Source organism: Strix aluco, chromosome 3 (assembly GCF_031877795.1).
Source record: "Strix aluco isolate bStrAlu1 chromosome 3, bStrAlu1.hap1, whole genome shotgun sequence".
Classification (NCBI taxonomy): domain Eukaryota; kingdom Metazoa; phylum Chordata; class Aves; order Strigiformes; family Strigidae; genus Strix; species Strix aluco.
Genome location: NC_133933.1, coordinates 70,302,191 through 70,318,889, shown reverse-complemented (window position 1 = coordinate 70,318,889; position 16,699 = coordinate 70,302,191). Strand labels below are relative to the sequence as shown.

At 36.1% G+C, this 16,699-nt stretch overlaps 1 protein-coding gene across 7 annotated transcripts in view; it reads right to left on the bottom strand.

Moving 5' to 3' along the window:
* Nucleotides 1–16,699, bottom strand: part of MED23 (mediator complex subunit 23) — a 42,870-nt gene that overhangs the window by 25,176 nt on the left and 995 nt on the right. For 3 of the 7 annotated variants that reach the window (XM_074819087.1, XM_074819091.1, XM_074819090.1), the window contains exons 2-11: nucleotides 13,746–13,777; nucleotides 13,549–13,636; nucleotides 12,671–12,795; nucleotides 12,414–12,525; nucleotides 11,613–11,711; nucleotides 10,606–10,707; nucleotides 9,584–9,653; nucleotides 7,867–7,979; nucleotides 6,597–6,692; nucleotides 5,993–6,010 (exon numbers count right to left, since the gene is read on the bottom strand). In XM_074819087.1, coding sequence (XP_074675188.1) covers nucleotides 5,993–6,010; nucleotides 6,597–6,692; nucleotides 7,867–7,979; nucleotides 9,584–9,653; nucleotides 10,606–10,707; nucleotides 11,613–11,711; nucleotides 12,414–12,525; nucleotides 12,671–12,795; nucleotides 13,549–13,636; nucleotides 13,746–13,777 — 855 coding nt within the window. Of the gene's footprint in view, nucleotides 1–5,992; nucleotides 6,011–6,596; nucleotides 6,693–7,866; nucleotides 7,980–9,583; nucleotides 9,654–10,605; nucleotides 10,708–11,612; nucleotides 11,712–12,413; nucleotides 12,526–12,670; nucleotides 12,796–13,548; nucleotides 13,637–13,745; nucleotides 13,778–15,048; nucleotides 16,496–16,699 lie in introns of those variants that run through there. The other 4 variants (XM_074819088.1, XM_074819092.1, XM_074819089.1 and 1 more) reach the window with 3 other exon arrangements.

Below are 16,699 nucleotides of genomic sequence, written 5' to 3'. Positions count from 1 at the left end.
ATCAGATGCTGTCCTACTGACACAGCACCACCTGGTACAAGACTAGATGAAAAAGACTTAATTTTCATCTGATAAAAGTGGTATGTTCTACATACTGTGAATAGAACAGAAATTACATATCATAGTGATGAGCTCTTCAGCTGTTAGACTGAGACTGCCACAATCTCTACAGTGAACTATGGAAACACAAAATCACTTAAAATACACACCTTCCCTTAAGTTTTTTAATAATGATCAAGTAAGGAATACATTATATATGCATTAGATACGTTAGCACATATGTATGTAAAGCAGGCCCACTACCAGTGATTTGGAACTCAAGATTATAAATCTTCAATTTAAGCCCATCAAGTATAATGTCACATATCACAAGTTCTTTAGTGCTACAACCTTTTATTACCCTGCATTCATATAGCTACACTCATACTAAGTACTATTTCTAAGGACAAAAAGTTGTGTGGAATTTAACTTATTCCTGACAGTGCTAGCACTTTGGAAATAACATAACCTCTGTTTCACTACAATCTCTATTCAGGGTTGATTTTTTTTTTCCCTCCATACCTGATGCCTGTAACATAATGCAGCCTTAAAGAAAACATTATTACTTTAATGATACAAAAGAAAAGGAACTGAGCTGCTCAAACACTAATCATGAAAATGCAGTATCCCTTTCTAGAGGCAAAAAGGTGTATGTAAAAAAGTTTTAAAAGATTGCCCAAATACTCATAAAACATTTTAGGGATACCTTAGATGAGTTCTTTGACTTACTAGCCAGGCAGCCTAAAAAACCCCTTTTAATTAATCAAGAAAGAAATAATAAAAGGAAAGAGAGATGCTGAAAGGAGATGCTTGTTCTACCTTCATCGATGGTAGTCTTTTGCCATGAAAAAAAAAAAAAGAGATTCTCTTCAATTAAAAATAAAATGCAAGAATGGGAAAAGTTGACAAAATATAGTGAACAGCATCCCCTGTTGCATGCTCTTCGCCAGCTCAAAACTGCAGAAAGCTACAATTCCAGCTGTGCTTTCTTGAAGCATGCTTAACACAAACCTCTAACTAAAACAGAAAGCACTGATTACAGTTTCACCTTCTCTTCCAGTACATAATGTCATTATTACGGATCAACCACGTTACAGGTTTACAGAGAACAGTATTAACACCACCAGCTGAGAATACTCTGGGCTTTTTGTGGTTCGTTTTTTTCCCCCTCCCAAAGCAACTAATTATGAAGCAGAGCAGGGTGCAACAGGCAACACTACAGACTAGTTTATAATCCAGCATGCAAAACTACTACGTACAGGGCTTGAAATTTAATAGTTTGCTAAGCACTGGGTTAATGTCCAAAAGCCTAATCATGTTAGGCTATATTAATTTAGAATAAAGTTATTCAAAGAATATAACAGGAAAATATTACTGTTAAAAAGAAAGCCAGAATTTCCAGTAGGAATTTTCACTATTCTGAATAATTCTAAGATTGGGAAAAGTTTAAGAGCCAGGAAATTAAAAAAATAGATTCATACTTTTATTCTAAAAATCACGCTTTTGTTGCTTTAAGAACAATTTTCAATAAGATATATAGCAGTACTTCACATTCTATCTTCACTAATTTAATTTTCTGGCATTTTTTTTCTGTGTTTTCAGTGAATATACATTTTTGCACAAATTTTGTATCTATAGTTTTGGAGCAGTCAGGAATAAAATACTGTGCTGCATAAGAATTTGCAGGATTGGGGCCTTGGTTTATTCGTAACTGAAAGAATATCTCAGTATACACTGAGATGAATAAAAATATAGGTGAGAGCTGATTCCCCTCACAAATAAGTAGGAATTCATGTTTTGGTATGGCTTAAACAAAACAAAAACAAACAACAAAAAAACCCCAAACACTGTTTTGGATTTTATATGGAAAAACACAGCACTCAAAACCACTATCCTTTTTTCCTAAAGAGAACATTATTCAAATTTTTGTAATTTGGCTACATAAATACATATTCTCCATTCTGCCCTGAAAATAATATTTAAAGATCTGACAAATACGTAATCTAATTGAAAACATTATTAAACCATAAAGAAATACAGGGGGAAAAAAAGCACTACCATGACAACTTGATATTAAAATTTCTTGAGACCAGCCCTCTGATGGACTAGTAGTACTTTAAGTGGATCAGAGCTTCAATTGGGCTTGTGTTTTTTGCTTTCCAGTTGGTTGAGGGTTTTTTTGGGCAGGGGAGGTGAAGGTGGGCAGGTAGCATTCGAAGTGTTCCCTAAAAGTATTTTAAGAAGTCGGTAAGGCTACCTGCAAGCTACTATAGTTTTTGAGTATTTTAAGCGAACAACATTTAGCTCAAAAATATTTAAAAAAAAAATCTATACTTAAGAAATGGATTCAGAAGACCAAACTGCAGAGCCCAATATCCCTGCAAGAGTAAATGGTGTCTCCAAAAGTCCAATTCAAAATGTGTAAGTTAAACATCTGAAGTCGTTAATACAAGACAGAACTATAGTCCCCCACCCCACTTCCATTTTCCAAAACTATATGCTATCAAGACACAAAAACTCAAAGCTTGTTGTTTGTATTATGCCCGATTCTATTTCTACCAAGTTAGGTGGACATTCTCAAGTTTTCCTCATTAAAAAAGTGGAGTAAGTTTCAACAAGGAAGTTGCACTCAAGTGTTGTCAACGCACACTCCTGCAATGAGAAATATCTAAAAAATAATCACACCCCTAAAGTACCTCACCATGTTAACACTAGTAATATTGGATAGTAACCTCCCAGCGTCAACTTACAATATTTCAAAAATAAAACGGAAAGGAAAGTCGATTTTTGAATATTGCATTATGTCATCGTTCCTTTCACTTAATGATTCTGCTTACACAATGCATGGACAGACATGAAATAAACAACATCATCCCCAAGCAAACTATCCTGGTTTGTAGCTAGGAGAGAATAAAACTACACAATCACCTGAACAGCGTATGGCATAGATAATTTCCTACTCAAAGCTGCAGATCACCACTCTGGTTTAAAAGGTGACCAGCCAAATATACTATTTAAAGAGCAAAATCATTAATACAATAGCTGCTAATTAGAAGTTTGTATAACAGTACAGAAACAAGACACCTGAAAATTACCTCCTCTTTCAAATATTCCCCAACCCAGAGAAGTCGAAGTTTAACAAAGTTTTTCATTGTTTAGAGGACTGCAATACAATCCTGACTGCAATTACACAAGCAAAAATGGCATTTTATTCTTCATGCAAGTCTGTACATACAGAGAAGGTAAAGATATAAACCAAAATGTCCAAAAAGACTTACGTCCTTAAGACATTACTAAAGCTCCATTTTAAGAACCAACTGTAGGATTCCTAACTGAATCTTAATTTGGCATCAGTGTATTAAGACACTTTGAACGGTTAATCATTTTCCAAAAAACAGATTATTACATACCTCAGTAAATTATTTAAAAGATAATTAAGTATTGGGAAGTATCACCCCAGCTAACAGCTGAATATAAATTGATATCAAATCACAGAATCATTTAGGTTGGAAAAGACCCTTAAGATCATTGAGTCCAACCGTAAACCATCATAACATACATGATAAAATACAATTTAAATCACTACTTCCTATAGACCATTTCAAACAGGTATACAAGAGAAGGTACTGTCCCACACAGAAGTACACAGCAGCAAAAAATAAAAATCCCCAGACTCCAACAGAAGAAACATTTTGAAGTTCGTATTACTAAATCTGGACTCAAACCCATATACTTCATAAAGGTATTAGAAAACCTCATCCCACAACAAATCCCACAGCAGAACTTAGAATCCTAAAGGGAACATATGAATCTATAAATGTATCAAATTTTACCTTCATTTTTCTCTCTGCAAGATTAACAGGAGAGCTGGATTTGTACTTTTTTTTTTACACAATTCAGAGATGGCTTGAGTGAACAGTTTCCTAACATAGATCTGCTTAATTAAGATTGAACCAGAACATTTCATTGTTCATCTTCAAGAATATTTGCGAACTAGGACAAATTTGGCTGAACCATACCTAGTTTGTGATGCCAAAAGATTCAAATGAAGGCTCCAATCCTGCAACTGGATCTGTGTAAATAGTTGACAGGGCATACAAGCAGCTCCACATAAGTAATTAATGATCATAAATAAATAATGATCATTGCTTTGAGGTGTTTCTATATTTATTTTGAAACAAACTTGGCACTATTTGCATTTCTTATTGTCTTCTATTATACTGTTAATTCATTTGTGCAGGTTAGTTCAGTTCTAATAATAAAATACAAAATTATCAGCCATTTTACTGAAAGCATCAATACAATTACACAACTTCTGAAAAGTATGCTACTATTTTTTGTCAGGTGGCTGGCTACATTAACAAATTCAACTATAACATGAAGTTAACTTGTACCTAAAAGCAAGTAAAATTTTACTGTTTTCCACAGTTTTAAACAGAGTATATGAATGTTTAAATGGAACATTATTTCCTGTTCTATACCATTACATCACCCTACTCTATATTTATATTTTTAACTCACAAATTTTCAACACTCCAACCATCTTTATGCTGGTGTAATTGTAGTAGCACAGCTATAGTTCATGTTCTGTCAGCATTTCCTTTATAAGCTACTTTCTTCAAGTTTGTTCCTTGGCCATAAAAATTCACGCCAGGTTGAAACTTTGTGTAAGAATTCCTATACTAGTAAACAGATTTTAAGAAGTATAGTTCTATATATTTCATTACTTCATTTAAATTTTCTTCAATTACTTTTAGAGGACAGTAAAGTAGGAGTTAAAAAACAGCATTTTTAACATTAATGTTTTGAACAGAAGGCACAGACCATCATAATTAGATGAATAAAATGGGTTCAATACATTTTTTCTCTAGATCTTGTATTATTTACCAGCTACAAGATGCATAGAGGAATAGTTTATTAACTGAATGTAGACACAGAAATAGACACAGAATACAAATACTACTCATTTCAACACTAAACCTAGCAGCTCATTTCCAAGGTTTAACATTTCAGCTGCTTTAAGTCTCAAATACAAAAGATTGTCATATACAACACAGAGTACTGTTTGCCAAGATGTAAGAATCTGCGCATTCAAAAACATTGTCCCAATTCAGAAAGAGCACTGGTGTATTTCACTTACAATGGGAAATATACACAAGGTTTCAGGATCATGTAAATTTTATAGTCAAGTTACAAATCTGAAAAAAGTTTCTTAAAAATGGAAACACTGACACAACCTTCACTATAGTATTGCAAACAGCAACGCTATTTTATAAGTCTTAAACAACGTCTTTTAAAGTAGGTGTGGAATTCATTATTTTAACAAGGGATCAACTGTAAATATAATACCCATAATTTCAAGCAGAAGTCCACTTGGTTGATTTGCTCAGATGTTTATTTATTTATTTAAACAAGTAGTCAAATTTTAAGGAACTACTTTTCACATGGTATTCTGCACTACCTTTCTTTCACCTAGCTTGGAGAATATTACAATTGCCTGTTGGGAAGTTCGTTACAGAGTCTTCCTAATGATAAGAAAATTCCACTAGTAAAGCTTTTTTTTTTTAAAAAAAACCAACGATGTATTTACAGCTTTACAATTTTACAGTCAAGTTCAGTGGATGTTCTTCCACCTGCATAAGGAAAGAAATTTTGAACTAAGAATCTTTCCTCATCTGAAAATTCCAGCAGACAAAGTAAAAGTTCTTATGACTGGTAAGGGAAATGGGAACAGTCCATTCCAACAAAAATTTTAGGACCAAAGGACCACTGACTGTCAGCTTTATGCTACATCTCTCATATCTCTAGAGATCTGTAGTGAGAATTTGCCCTTGACTAATGGTCCTGCCAATTTCAAGCCCTGGCTGTACATGTATTCTCTAACTGGAATCAGTGGCTACAAAGCGGCCAGCGTATCGTTAGTCACAATACAACAGTAAGGTTGTGAACATACCTGAGCAATGTTCAAGGTCTAGAGCATTGGAGGATGGGCAGGACAAGACAGGACAGAACAAAAATAAAGGAAGAAAAAAAGAAAAGACAAAACAGTGACTATGAGGCCAGCCTCAAGGATCCCCAAGTCAGACTAAGCCCTCCCATTCTAAGGTACAAAAAGAAAAAATGTAACAAAACAAAACCCAGCTTTTCACTATTCTAGTACTATAACATGCCAATATAACAGAGTACAACAATGCTTTAAAACTAATGAATAACCACCATTTTTACTGTTTGAGCTAGCAGTCTCCTACTGTCTGTCAAAGGTGTACTTGAGGCTGGCCTTATAGGAAAAAAAAGCAATGCAAAAAAAAAATCATATTTTAAATCTCTACTTTTCAATTTAACATTCGTAAAGCAATATACAAATGATAGGAACAACAGTGTCCAATTAACCTAATATGATCTCATAAAAAAATAAAAATTAAAAAAAAAACAAAAATAAAAAATTCACTCTCTGGACCTAAACTGTTTTGCTTAGTTAGCTATAGCAAAGAAAAGAGAAAAAGAATAGTGCAGATTCTATGCAGAATTAAATCACATGTTACAGCATTGTACAGTACCTGCTTATTCAGACCTAGCATATTGCAGACCATATCCCTTGAATACGGTTGTTCCAGCACATATCTCAACAAAGCAGTCTGTGGCTCAAACAGATCCTTGGGGAAAAAAAAAGCAATCACATACAAACATATATTGCCTCAAGATTATGTTTAATACTGAGTTCTCGCTTAACTGAGTTAAACAATGTAAAAATTTCATTTATGCAGATATGTATTATCTGAAAAATCTTTTTGCTGATACTCAAAAAAAAGGAGAAAATAATAACAGCTCTTAAGAAGCAAAGATTTTATGGGGACCAAGTAGAAGAATGTTCTTCATTCAATAAAAGGATGGCACACCTTTTGAAACAGCCTCGAAATACTGGAAGACTGTCAAGAACTCAAAGGAAGCCAGGTAAGACAACTGAGGAAGCACATGACAAAGATGTATAAAAATCATGAGTAGCGTGAAGAAAGCAGATATGGAACAACTGCTCACTGCATCTTCGGATAGCTGAATCACTTTCAAGAAAAACGTTATCTGAAGCTAGGTTCCAAACAAACAGAAGGAGCTGATCCCTCATGCAACATGAAGTTGAAGCGTGGAACTCCTTGTCAAAGGGATGCTGAGGATGCTTGAAAGCTTACAAGGGCTCAGGAGGAGACTGAACAAATATTTGCAGGAGGAAGGTTTACTAAATATACAGAAAGCCAGTCTGACTCAGGAAACATCCAAAATGATAATAGCTGTAGAGTGTGAACACTACATATCTCTTAATGATACACTATCTTTATACCCTTCCTTAGACACCTAGGATATGGAGAATAGGATGCTGGACAAGGTGCATTTCTGTCCTAATCTGTTACAGTTTTTAAATTCTTTCTATACACCAGAATATATAACATATTTATCTTTTCTATGGAATAACAAAGAGTACAGAAAAGAAGAAACCACCTTCCTATTATTTTTCATCTCCCCACTACTAAACTAATTTTCCAATTAATTGTCTGCTCTCACTTGCTCTCTCACACGCACACACCCACAAAGCACATTAAACATCTCATGTTCTTCAGCACCCTGGGCCAGTTATACCAAACGCTACTTTAAAGGTCCTCCGCATATAGCTTGAAATCATTGAAATATGTAACACAGTGAAAACATCTACATCTTTAATGTTAGCCTAGCGGGAACAATCAGATATTCACAGTTGAAATTATTTTTTTCCCCTAATGATAGAAAAGACTCGTATTTATTGAATATAACTTGTTTAAGAAGCTTAATAAGACATACCTTATCATATGGTAAGAGACCTTTCAAAGGAAAACGAAGGGTTGTAGGATCCAGCTTCCACGAATTACACATGGCACCCGAGTTATTTACCACAGGAAGAAGACTACAGCGACCTACATGCAATAAAACATAAATTCTAAAACAGTGAAACTGGCCTATTGTTTACTCATTCTGTGGCCTCAGCCACTTGTATGCTCTCCTTAGATTTCCACTGTTTAAAGCTTTTTACCATAGGATTGCTTCAGGCTGATTTTATTTTTTCTAACTAATTTTCAACTAATAAAATTAAGAAGTAAAATCCCCATTTATTCAGATTGGGTACCCCAAAAATAAAAGTATTTGCAAACACTAATCTAAAAGTACCCTTTCAGGTTACCAGAAGACCAGAAGCATTGCCATGGCTTGATCTAGAGATTTAATATTGGTACACTGATCCTTTCCACAAGGAAAATGGTATTACTAATCTAAGTATATAAGCTCGTCTTTCAATTTTCCTTCATTCAGCCTGTAAGACAAACTGTGGGCAGGATCTGTTCAGTAAACTAGTCAAATACAAGCATCTGTACTCCAACTACAGTCAGTGGAGATCTAGTCAATTCAGTCAGTGTAGGCCAATGTGATCCAGCTATCACATGAGTTTTTTGTAGGGTAAATTTCAGACTTGTTAAGTCAGTGTAGATTAGACACCTGGGATTTATTTCAGTTGCTTAAATACAGGCATCTGAATTGAGCCTCTAGTGCACCTGTATATCAGCATCTAAATTTAGGTGCCTCAACTTTGACTTAAATCTCACTGTCAGTTCAAATTTCATGACTTCTATTGCCCAGACTGGCCATGTTACTATCAGATAAAACAAGTAATAAATAAATAAATATTTCTTTCTTCCCTTCAACCATATCTATACAGGTCATTTACACATACAAGTCTTGTAAAAATTTTTCCGTGATTCCTGTGGGTCATATGCATTAAAGCTATGCCACACTTTCAATAGAAGACTAACTATGTGCTTCTGAAACACAAAATGCTTTGGAGCATTACAATGAATTACAGATGAATTTAATCTCTTCAGTGAAGAAGCTCAGTTGCAATAAACCTTGCCCAGACCGAAGAAATAATGCAGCTGTTCAGCTATTTAATTCTTAAAGCGAACAGAAGACATTTGTATCTCTGAAGAAAAATGCAACAGACATCACAATTAAAACAGCCAAATTTAAATCTTCATATTTCTGGCAATAAACGAAGGTGAGTTTTTCTTTCACAGAAGTGGAGAGCCAGTACTCATTTGAGCTAGGAAATGTTCACAGAGAGCCTACAACAACAGGGATAAGGCTGAGCAGCTACGAAAGCTCCAATAAAACACTCCGTAACTAACATGCCAGTGGATCTGTATTAACTCAAAATCCCTGAGCACAGAAAACCTATGCTTTTCTTAACATCTACTGTAGTTAGAAACCATATGCCCATGTAACAAGTAGTACACTTTCACTACCAGACTGTAGCAAAAAAATATTTTGATCTCATCAATACAAGTATTCCCCTTCAAAGCAAACCTGAAGAGAAGCAAGTCTGAAAACAAACTGACAAGAGTAAAGATACTACATGAAACATTAGCTCCGAATCATTTTGCTTAGATGAATATATGTCCCAAAAGGTTATAAGAAACAAAATAGTTCAAAATAAATTATTTTGAAGTCATTCATGAAGTCATTCTCTTACCACAAATGGAATTTATTCTTGCTGTAGGTCTGAAGGTATCCACAAAATCCGATACTAAATTACCTAGTAACTGGGTGAGAAGAGAAGAAAAAATAAAGAGTTTAAGTTCCAGATACTGATAAGGAATATTTAAGACTTAGAAACAGTTTATACGCTTTAATAAAACATACAGTAATCTACTAAAATAACTATCTTCCTACATATTTCAACAAGTCAGAAAAATCACCCGGGACCTAAAACCATAAAAGGAAAAATGTGATCTTACAAAGAAGGGACAGGAATCACTCTTTTCAGTTTGCACTTGAATAACTGTTTCTCCTATACATACCATATTATTTCAGTGCACACCATTTAGTAACAGCTGATTTAAGACAAACTTTAGAATTTCTGTTTATAACAGATCTATGTTTGCCTCTGAATAACAATTCCACAAAGGACCTAGATTAGTATACTCTGGATTAAATCTTAGCTGAAAAGAAGCCACCAAGTTTTCCATTAATTGAAGTGAGTTGGGATTTTATCCTTTTCCCAACAGTTATTTTAACAGAATACAAAATTAAAACTGGATCAACACTACATTCTTTCTGGAAACAATGATCATTTTCATTGCACCAGAGCCCCAAATATTTTTGCATAACTGAATTTAAACACAAGGAAAACACTGTTTAGCTATTTAAAAAGTCATTTTTCTTATCTTGAAGCCATAGAGAAAGCACAAACTGGTAGGTAAGTATGACCCGCATTTCCAAATGTATTCAACAAAAGCCACTCAGTGCTTCAAGAGCTTTGAACATTGGGCTGTAGGTCAAAACTATGTTATCAATTTCACGTAAGAACACAGGGAGCTGCTGCTGCAATCACATCAAGCCTGTATTTAAATTTATATACCTAAACACAGATCTTACTGTTGAATAGAAGATTTCAAATCTTCATTTAAAAACTTTTGTTTTAAAAAAATAAAGGCAATTTTGTTTTGTGTGGAACAAAACTCCAGATTACATGATTTGATATCATATCATTACCCAGTGGGGAAGTTTTCCTTCAGGATATAGTTTTCTGATTTCTGTAACTGCAAAGTAGGCAGGTAACAAACATGCATTTCTTTCCAAAATGTAGGCTACCACCTATAGGCAAAAAAATACATCAGTGTAAAAGACTTTGGATAAAGTAAACAAAGATATAGTCTGTCTACCAGTTTGAGGCAGCCCATGAAAATAGATATAAGAATTAAAGTACTTTTTCTTAAGTTGTATTCTAATAGTACCACATTAGTTTAAAACCTGTTTTTAATTGTGTAAGTTAGACTGTTTCACCCTAAGTAAAACTATGCCTCTGTGTCTGCCTACAAAGTATTGAAAACAATTATGTCCTGGTTTAGCCAGGATAGGGTTAAGTTTCCCCAGCAGTGGGGGGAAGCTCTAGCCGGGTTATTCATATATCATGCTGGCGCGAGCGCGGGAAGAATCGGTGATCGGTGATCCCGTGGGTTGGCGCAGCCGGTTCTCTCTTTGCTGTATCAGTATATACTTTGCTCTGTTCATTGTTATCACTGTTATTCTTATTGTTACTGTTTGTTGTGCTGCTGTTGCTCTGTTGTATTAAATCTTTCCTTATCTCAGTCTCAGGGCTTTGTATTTCACTCCCTTTGTGGGGGAGGGGCAGCAGCCGCGTGGTCTCAGACCCCGGCAGGGGCTAAACCATCAAAAATTACTATTTTTATTCACTAAGAAAAAAATAAAGAAATTAATCTCAGTATTATATCTCATACATCTTACCTTAGGTAAGTTAAACACTGGGCCTGACTCTCCTGTACGGATTTTAGTGCTTATCTACAATATCCCCCAAAAGCTCTTTGTTTACTGTATAAAATGCAATTACAGAAAAGAATTAGAGCACAAAGAACAAGTCTTTGCTGTTGAACTGTACCAACTCTCAAAGAGAGCCATTCCAGCCCTTGAAACTCACTAATAACAAAAGAATAAGGCATATCTTCCTCTATAGTGATAACATACAAAATTCAGATAGTTACCTCTCTTGCTGCTAAAAGCTGCTGTACAACAGCTGAGCTCACAGTGTTTGGAATTGTTAAGATTTTCTCTAGAATCACTTTCAACAGATCACGCACACCCTAAAAGAAAGCATGCAAAATTAATGTTCCCAGATATCCTTTCTTTCTGGCAGAAAGATTACACAATCAATATGGTCAGACAATATTTTGACAGATAAATTAGTTGTTTGTTGCTAAGTGTCAGAAGACAGACTGCTACTGAGAATGTGAACGTTAATGACATAAAACTCCTTACGGAACTTCTCAATCTTAGGATAATCCAGACAAGAAAGTAACCGTTGAAATTTTGATGTGCATCCAGAGACATCCAACCTACAATGGCTTGTGCAGGCTGACCAAAGTACAACGCTGCATTTTATGGTTTTTGCTCTAACACGCTCACCAACGCTTGGTGAGGTGATTCTCTCCAAGAGCTGCATGGTTTCCTACTCCTTCTATTAGAGCTGTACCCTGCCAAAGACTCAGCTTTCAGGACCTTTTTCCTACATAGCAACAGGGGTCAGGGCACATGACAGAACTTCAGCCTTAATGCTTGATAGTATTACTTTCCCATGTGTACCACTTCTGCAACTACATTACGATTATTTAGCTTGTCACTGAAAGAAGCATGAAAGATAACTGTTTAATAGAGAAAAGAGTAGGAAGAGTTACATTGTCCATACAGAATTATCTATTAAAGCTCAAGTACGAAAAAGCAGACTTTGACATAAAATCATAAAAACAAAGCCAGAAAGCACAAAGAAAGGAATGAGTGGAAGATACCTTGTAGTCTACACCTCCAATAATCTTCCGGACCAACTTAAATGTTAATGCCCACAACTGTGTCCTTTCCCATTCAAGCGTATCAGAGTTTATCAGAGATTCACAAACCATCCTAGCCGAAGGAGACAATGCAAGAATGAATGACAGATAACAAGCACGTGTTCTCCAGCAATAAATTTACATCATCATCATAAAATACCCTCCAATATTACAACTTCCATGTATCCTGCTCATCAATTCATTCCAACATAGCTTACCTGGGTGGTAAAAGTCCAGTTTCTACTGCCATTGCTAAACAGTCATAAAGAAAAGAAATTCTTTTAGGACTATGCTGGCTATGAATGAATCTTACAATCCACTGGACGCACTGTTCATGAGATTCCTGAAAAAGCAGTAGAGGGGAGAAAGAGTGAAAACTGTACAAACTGTAAAATTCATATAGCATCCTACCATGAAGAAATGAAACTAACACAAGAACAAGATTATAAATGGTAGTTGTGCAGTTGTCCCACATACAGTTTTTCCTATGTCTTTTGATCTTATTTTGAAGTCCAGTCATTCAACAGAAGTTGCCCAGTTCTGGAAACACCTCCTAGCTGACACATTGATTTCTATACTCAACTTTGTTTTTCACACGTAAGTTAGCACAGAATAGAATAAAATAGAACTGTTCTATATTATTCTTTCCTTTTCACAGTTATAATCAAATTCAGTGAAAACAAAGATGACCAGGTCTCCAATTACAGTAGAGTGCCTAGAGTTATCTAACTTCTGAAAAGTAATTTTTGAACATAAACATGTATTTCCTACTTTTCCCTCCTTATTCACTTCTACCAGAAATCCTGTAAGAAACTACCTTTTTCTGTTTATTTCTTTACACTTTACACTTTTATTTGCTTATCTTGATTTGCACTGCACACCAACCTCAGCTGAACAACTATATAATCTTATTAATATCAAAATGAATCTTTTTTCTTGCAAAGTCTTCCTATATTCTTTACAGCGCCATATCTGAAACTAGATTCTGAATAACTGGACACAGACCTTATAGCTTAAGTCTTTGTCTACTAGACAAGATATCACTATATTAAAAAAAGTATATAAAGAACACGAAAGCAACAAATTAAATGTTAACCTGGGAAAGACTGCTCCAGAACTGTCTAAAAGCGCCCAGGCAGCTGATCAGTTTGGTTCTCTCATCTTCAGGAGTGTCCATAAACATACTAATGCAAGTAAGAACATCAGTTATTAGCAGTGCCCAATGAAAGAGCACAAGTAGAAAAACACATTTATATGGAAAGTCTTGCACAAATGAACTAATATTACACTTACCCAGGAAAAGCTTCTTCAATTACTTCTGTTTTCTGTAAGAGAAAAACCCTGAGTGAGCTATTGTCAAGAGGTTTTCTATGAGTATCACACCACCAGGATGAAGCACAAAAGAGTAAGTCATTCTGTTATGGGACTAAATCAGAGAGAGATGTAATTCTTCTGCTATGCTAGACTATTCCAAAGTTCGGATTGCTTTGTTTTCATATAAATAGATAAACACCATACTTTGTGGATCCAGATTAAGGCTCTTTGTTTAAGATTTTTTTTCCTTCTAAACATCTAGAGATTAATTTACTTCCCAAAGCTGGAGAAATTGTTCAATTCTGTTACTGCAGCTCTTTTCTCACAATTTGAAAAAATTAGTATTTTTGAATCCATTAAGTTTCTGTCCCACTTATGTTCCATGACATTCAGTTACACAAATCAATTATATACAGTTACCTTCTCATCTGAGTTTAGATGCATTGCTTTTTAAATTCCATTGAATGATTATATGGCCTTGTACTAGGTGAAAGACTATATATGATTAGCCAACTTATCTCCTCTAAAACATTTTTTTTTTAACTCCGTTTTGCTCAAAGGCTTCTACATCATTATTCTAATACACCAGCAAAGAGGTTCTGGAAAATACTACCCTACAACTTTTTCTACATCCTGTAAGAATTTCATACTATACTTAGATGTGATCTGTAACTGACCACTATGTATTTTCATTTTTATATTGTAGAAATAAGAGTATGTAACAAAATAATCTTTCTGGTGATCCTTTTCAATCATACAGCCTAGAACTGCCTGTCACTGTTACTTACATGTCCTGGTTTCAGCTGGGATAGAGCTAATTTTTCTTCTTAGCAGCTAGAATTGTGTTGTGTTTTGGATTCAGTGTGGGATTTGGTATGACAAGGATGTTGATAATACACTGGTGTTTTCAGTTGTTGCTAAGAAATCAAGTACTTTTCAACTTCCGACGTCCTGCTAGTGTGCAGGTGTACCGGTGCAGCTGGGAAGGAGCTTAGTCAGAGCAGCAGAAGCAAACTGGCCAATGAAATATTCCATATCATATAACGTCATGCTCAGTATACAGATGAGGGTTGGCCGGGAAGCAGGGGCTCTCGCTTCCGGGATTGTGGTTTTCAGGATCTTCTCTTCTCTGGGATCACTAGCTGGGACCAGGCTGGGCATCAGTCAGTGGGCGGTGAGCAATCACATTGCGCATTACCCATCTGTATTTTCTATTATTGTTATTAGTCTATTTAATTTCAATTATTTAACTGTTTTTATTTCAACCTATGAGTCTCCTTACCTTTGTCCCTCCAATTCTCTCCCCCATCCCCCAGGCAGGGGAGTGGGAGTGAGCAGCTGCATGGTGCTTGGTTGCCAGAGGGGTTTAAACCATGACATCACAGCTTTCTCAAGAAGCAGAAGAGAAAGCAATACTCATCTGTTGTGCACGGAAACTTAGGTGGGCAGCAGTGAAACTTACCAAGTCTGTAAGAGCAGCAGTGAAAGTAATAACTTGCTATTTTCTCAGTTACAGCTTCAAAAATGCAATGAAATTTTGTGAGGGCCTTTTTTTTTGTTCCATAAGAATTTTAGGCAAATAACATGGCTTAAAAACAAGCAATGTGACCACACAGTCAAATCACAATGTTAAACATATAAAAACGTAATCTGAGTGACAGTGCCAAAATGAGAAATCAATCAGGTATGGGTAATTAATACGCTACAAGCAACCGAACACCATTCAAAGAAAGGTACCTCGTGCATTTTATAGTGCAAACTTCAAACAGAAAGAAAACCCAACCTTCCCTCTACTGAAATTCATCATACGGACATTACTTTCAATTAAACGTCTCTCTGTCAGACCTACACATTCTTTCCAGTTCAGACAGTTCAATGAGTCTCTTCTGTCCAAAACATCAGGTCCCTGTTCAGGACCTTATCAGCTACTGTCACCCCACTGTCTCCAACCATGAAGTGCTGATATCTACGGAGAAGCCTGTTCATTTGTGCTCTACAAAACAATGACTTAATGACCCAAATGACTTGGGTTCACAAAAGGAAAGTCCTGTTTAATAAATCTGATATCCTTCTGCGATAAGGTCACATGCCTAGGGGACAAAGGGAAGGCGGTGGATGTAGTTTTTCTTGATTTTAGTAAGGCTTCTGATAGTGACCCTCACAGCATCCTTCTGGACAAGTTGTGCAACTGTAGGATGAGTGGGTTGATGGTGCGCTGGGTGAAGAACTGGCTGAAGGGCAGAGCTCAAAGGGTTGCAGTGAATGGGGCTGCATCTGGCTGGTGACTGGTCACCAGGGGTGTCCCTCAGGGCTCAATTCTAGGGACAGTTCTGTTCAATGTATTTATCAATGATCTGGATGCAGAGGTTGAATGCACCATTAGCAAATTTGCTGATGATACCAAACTGGGAGGTGCTGTTGACTCTCTTGAGGGACAAGAGGCCTTGCAGAGAGACCTAGATAGAGTGGAACATCAGGAAATCATCAATGGCATGAAATTAACAAGTGCCGGATTCAGCACCTGGCACGGAGTAATGCTGGGCCCAAGTATAAATTGGGAGAGGAGCGGCTGGAGAGCAGCCCTGCACAAAGGGATCTGGGGGTGCTGGTTGACAGCAGGCTCAATGTGAGTCAGCAGTGAGCCCTGGCAGCCAAGAGGGCAAACCTCTACATCCTGGGGTGCATCCAACACAGCATAACCAGCTGGTCAAAAGAGGTGATTCAGTATCTGAATACACCATATACACTATCCATCCATGGTGAATATACCATATACACCATAACCACATATCTGAATACACTGAACTGTATTCAGTGTTGGTGCAGCCTCACCTTGAGTACAGTTCTGGGCCCCACAATTTAAGAAGGATGTGGAGGTCCTTGAATGCATCCAGAGGAGGGCAATAAAGCTGGTGAAAAGTCTGGAAGGAATG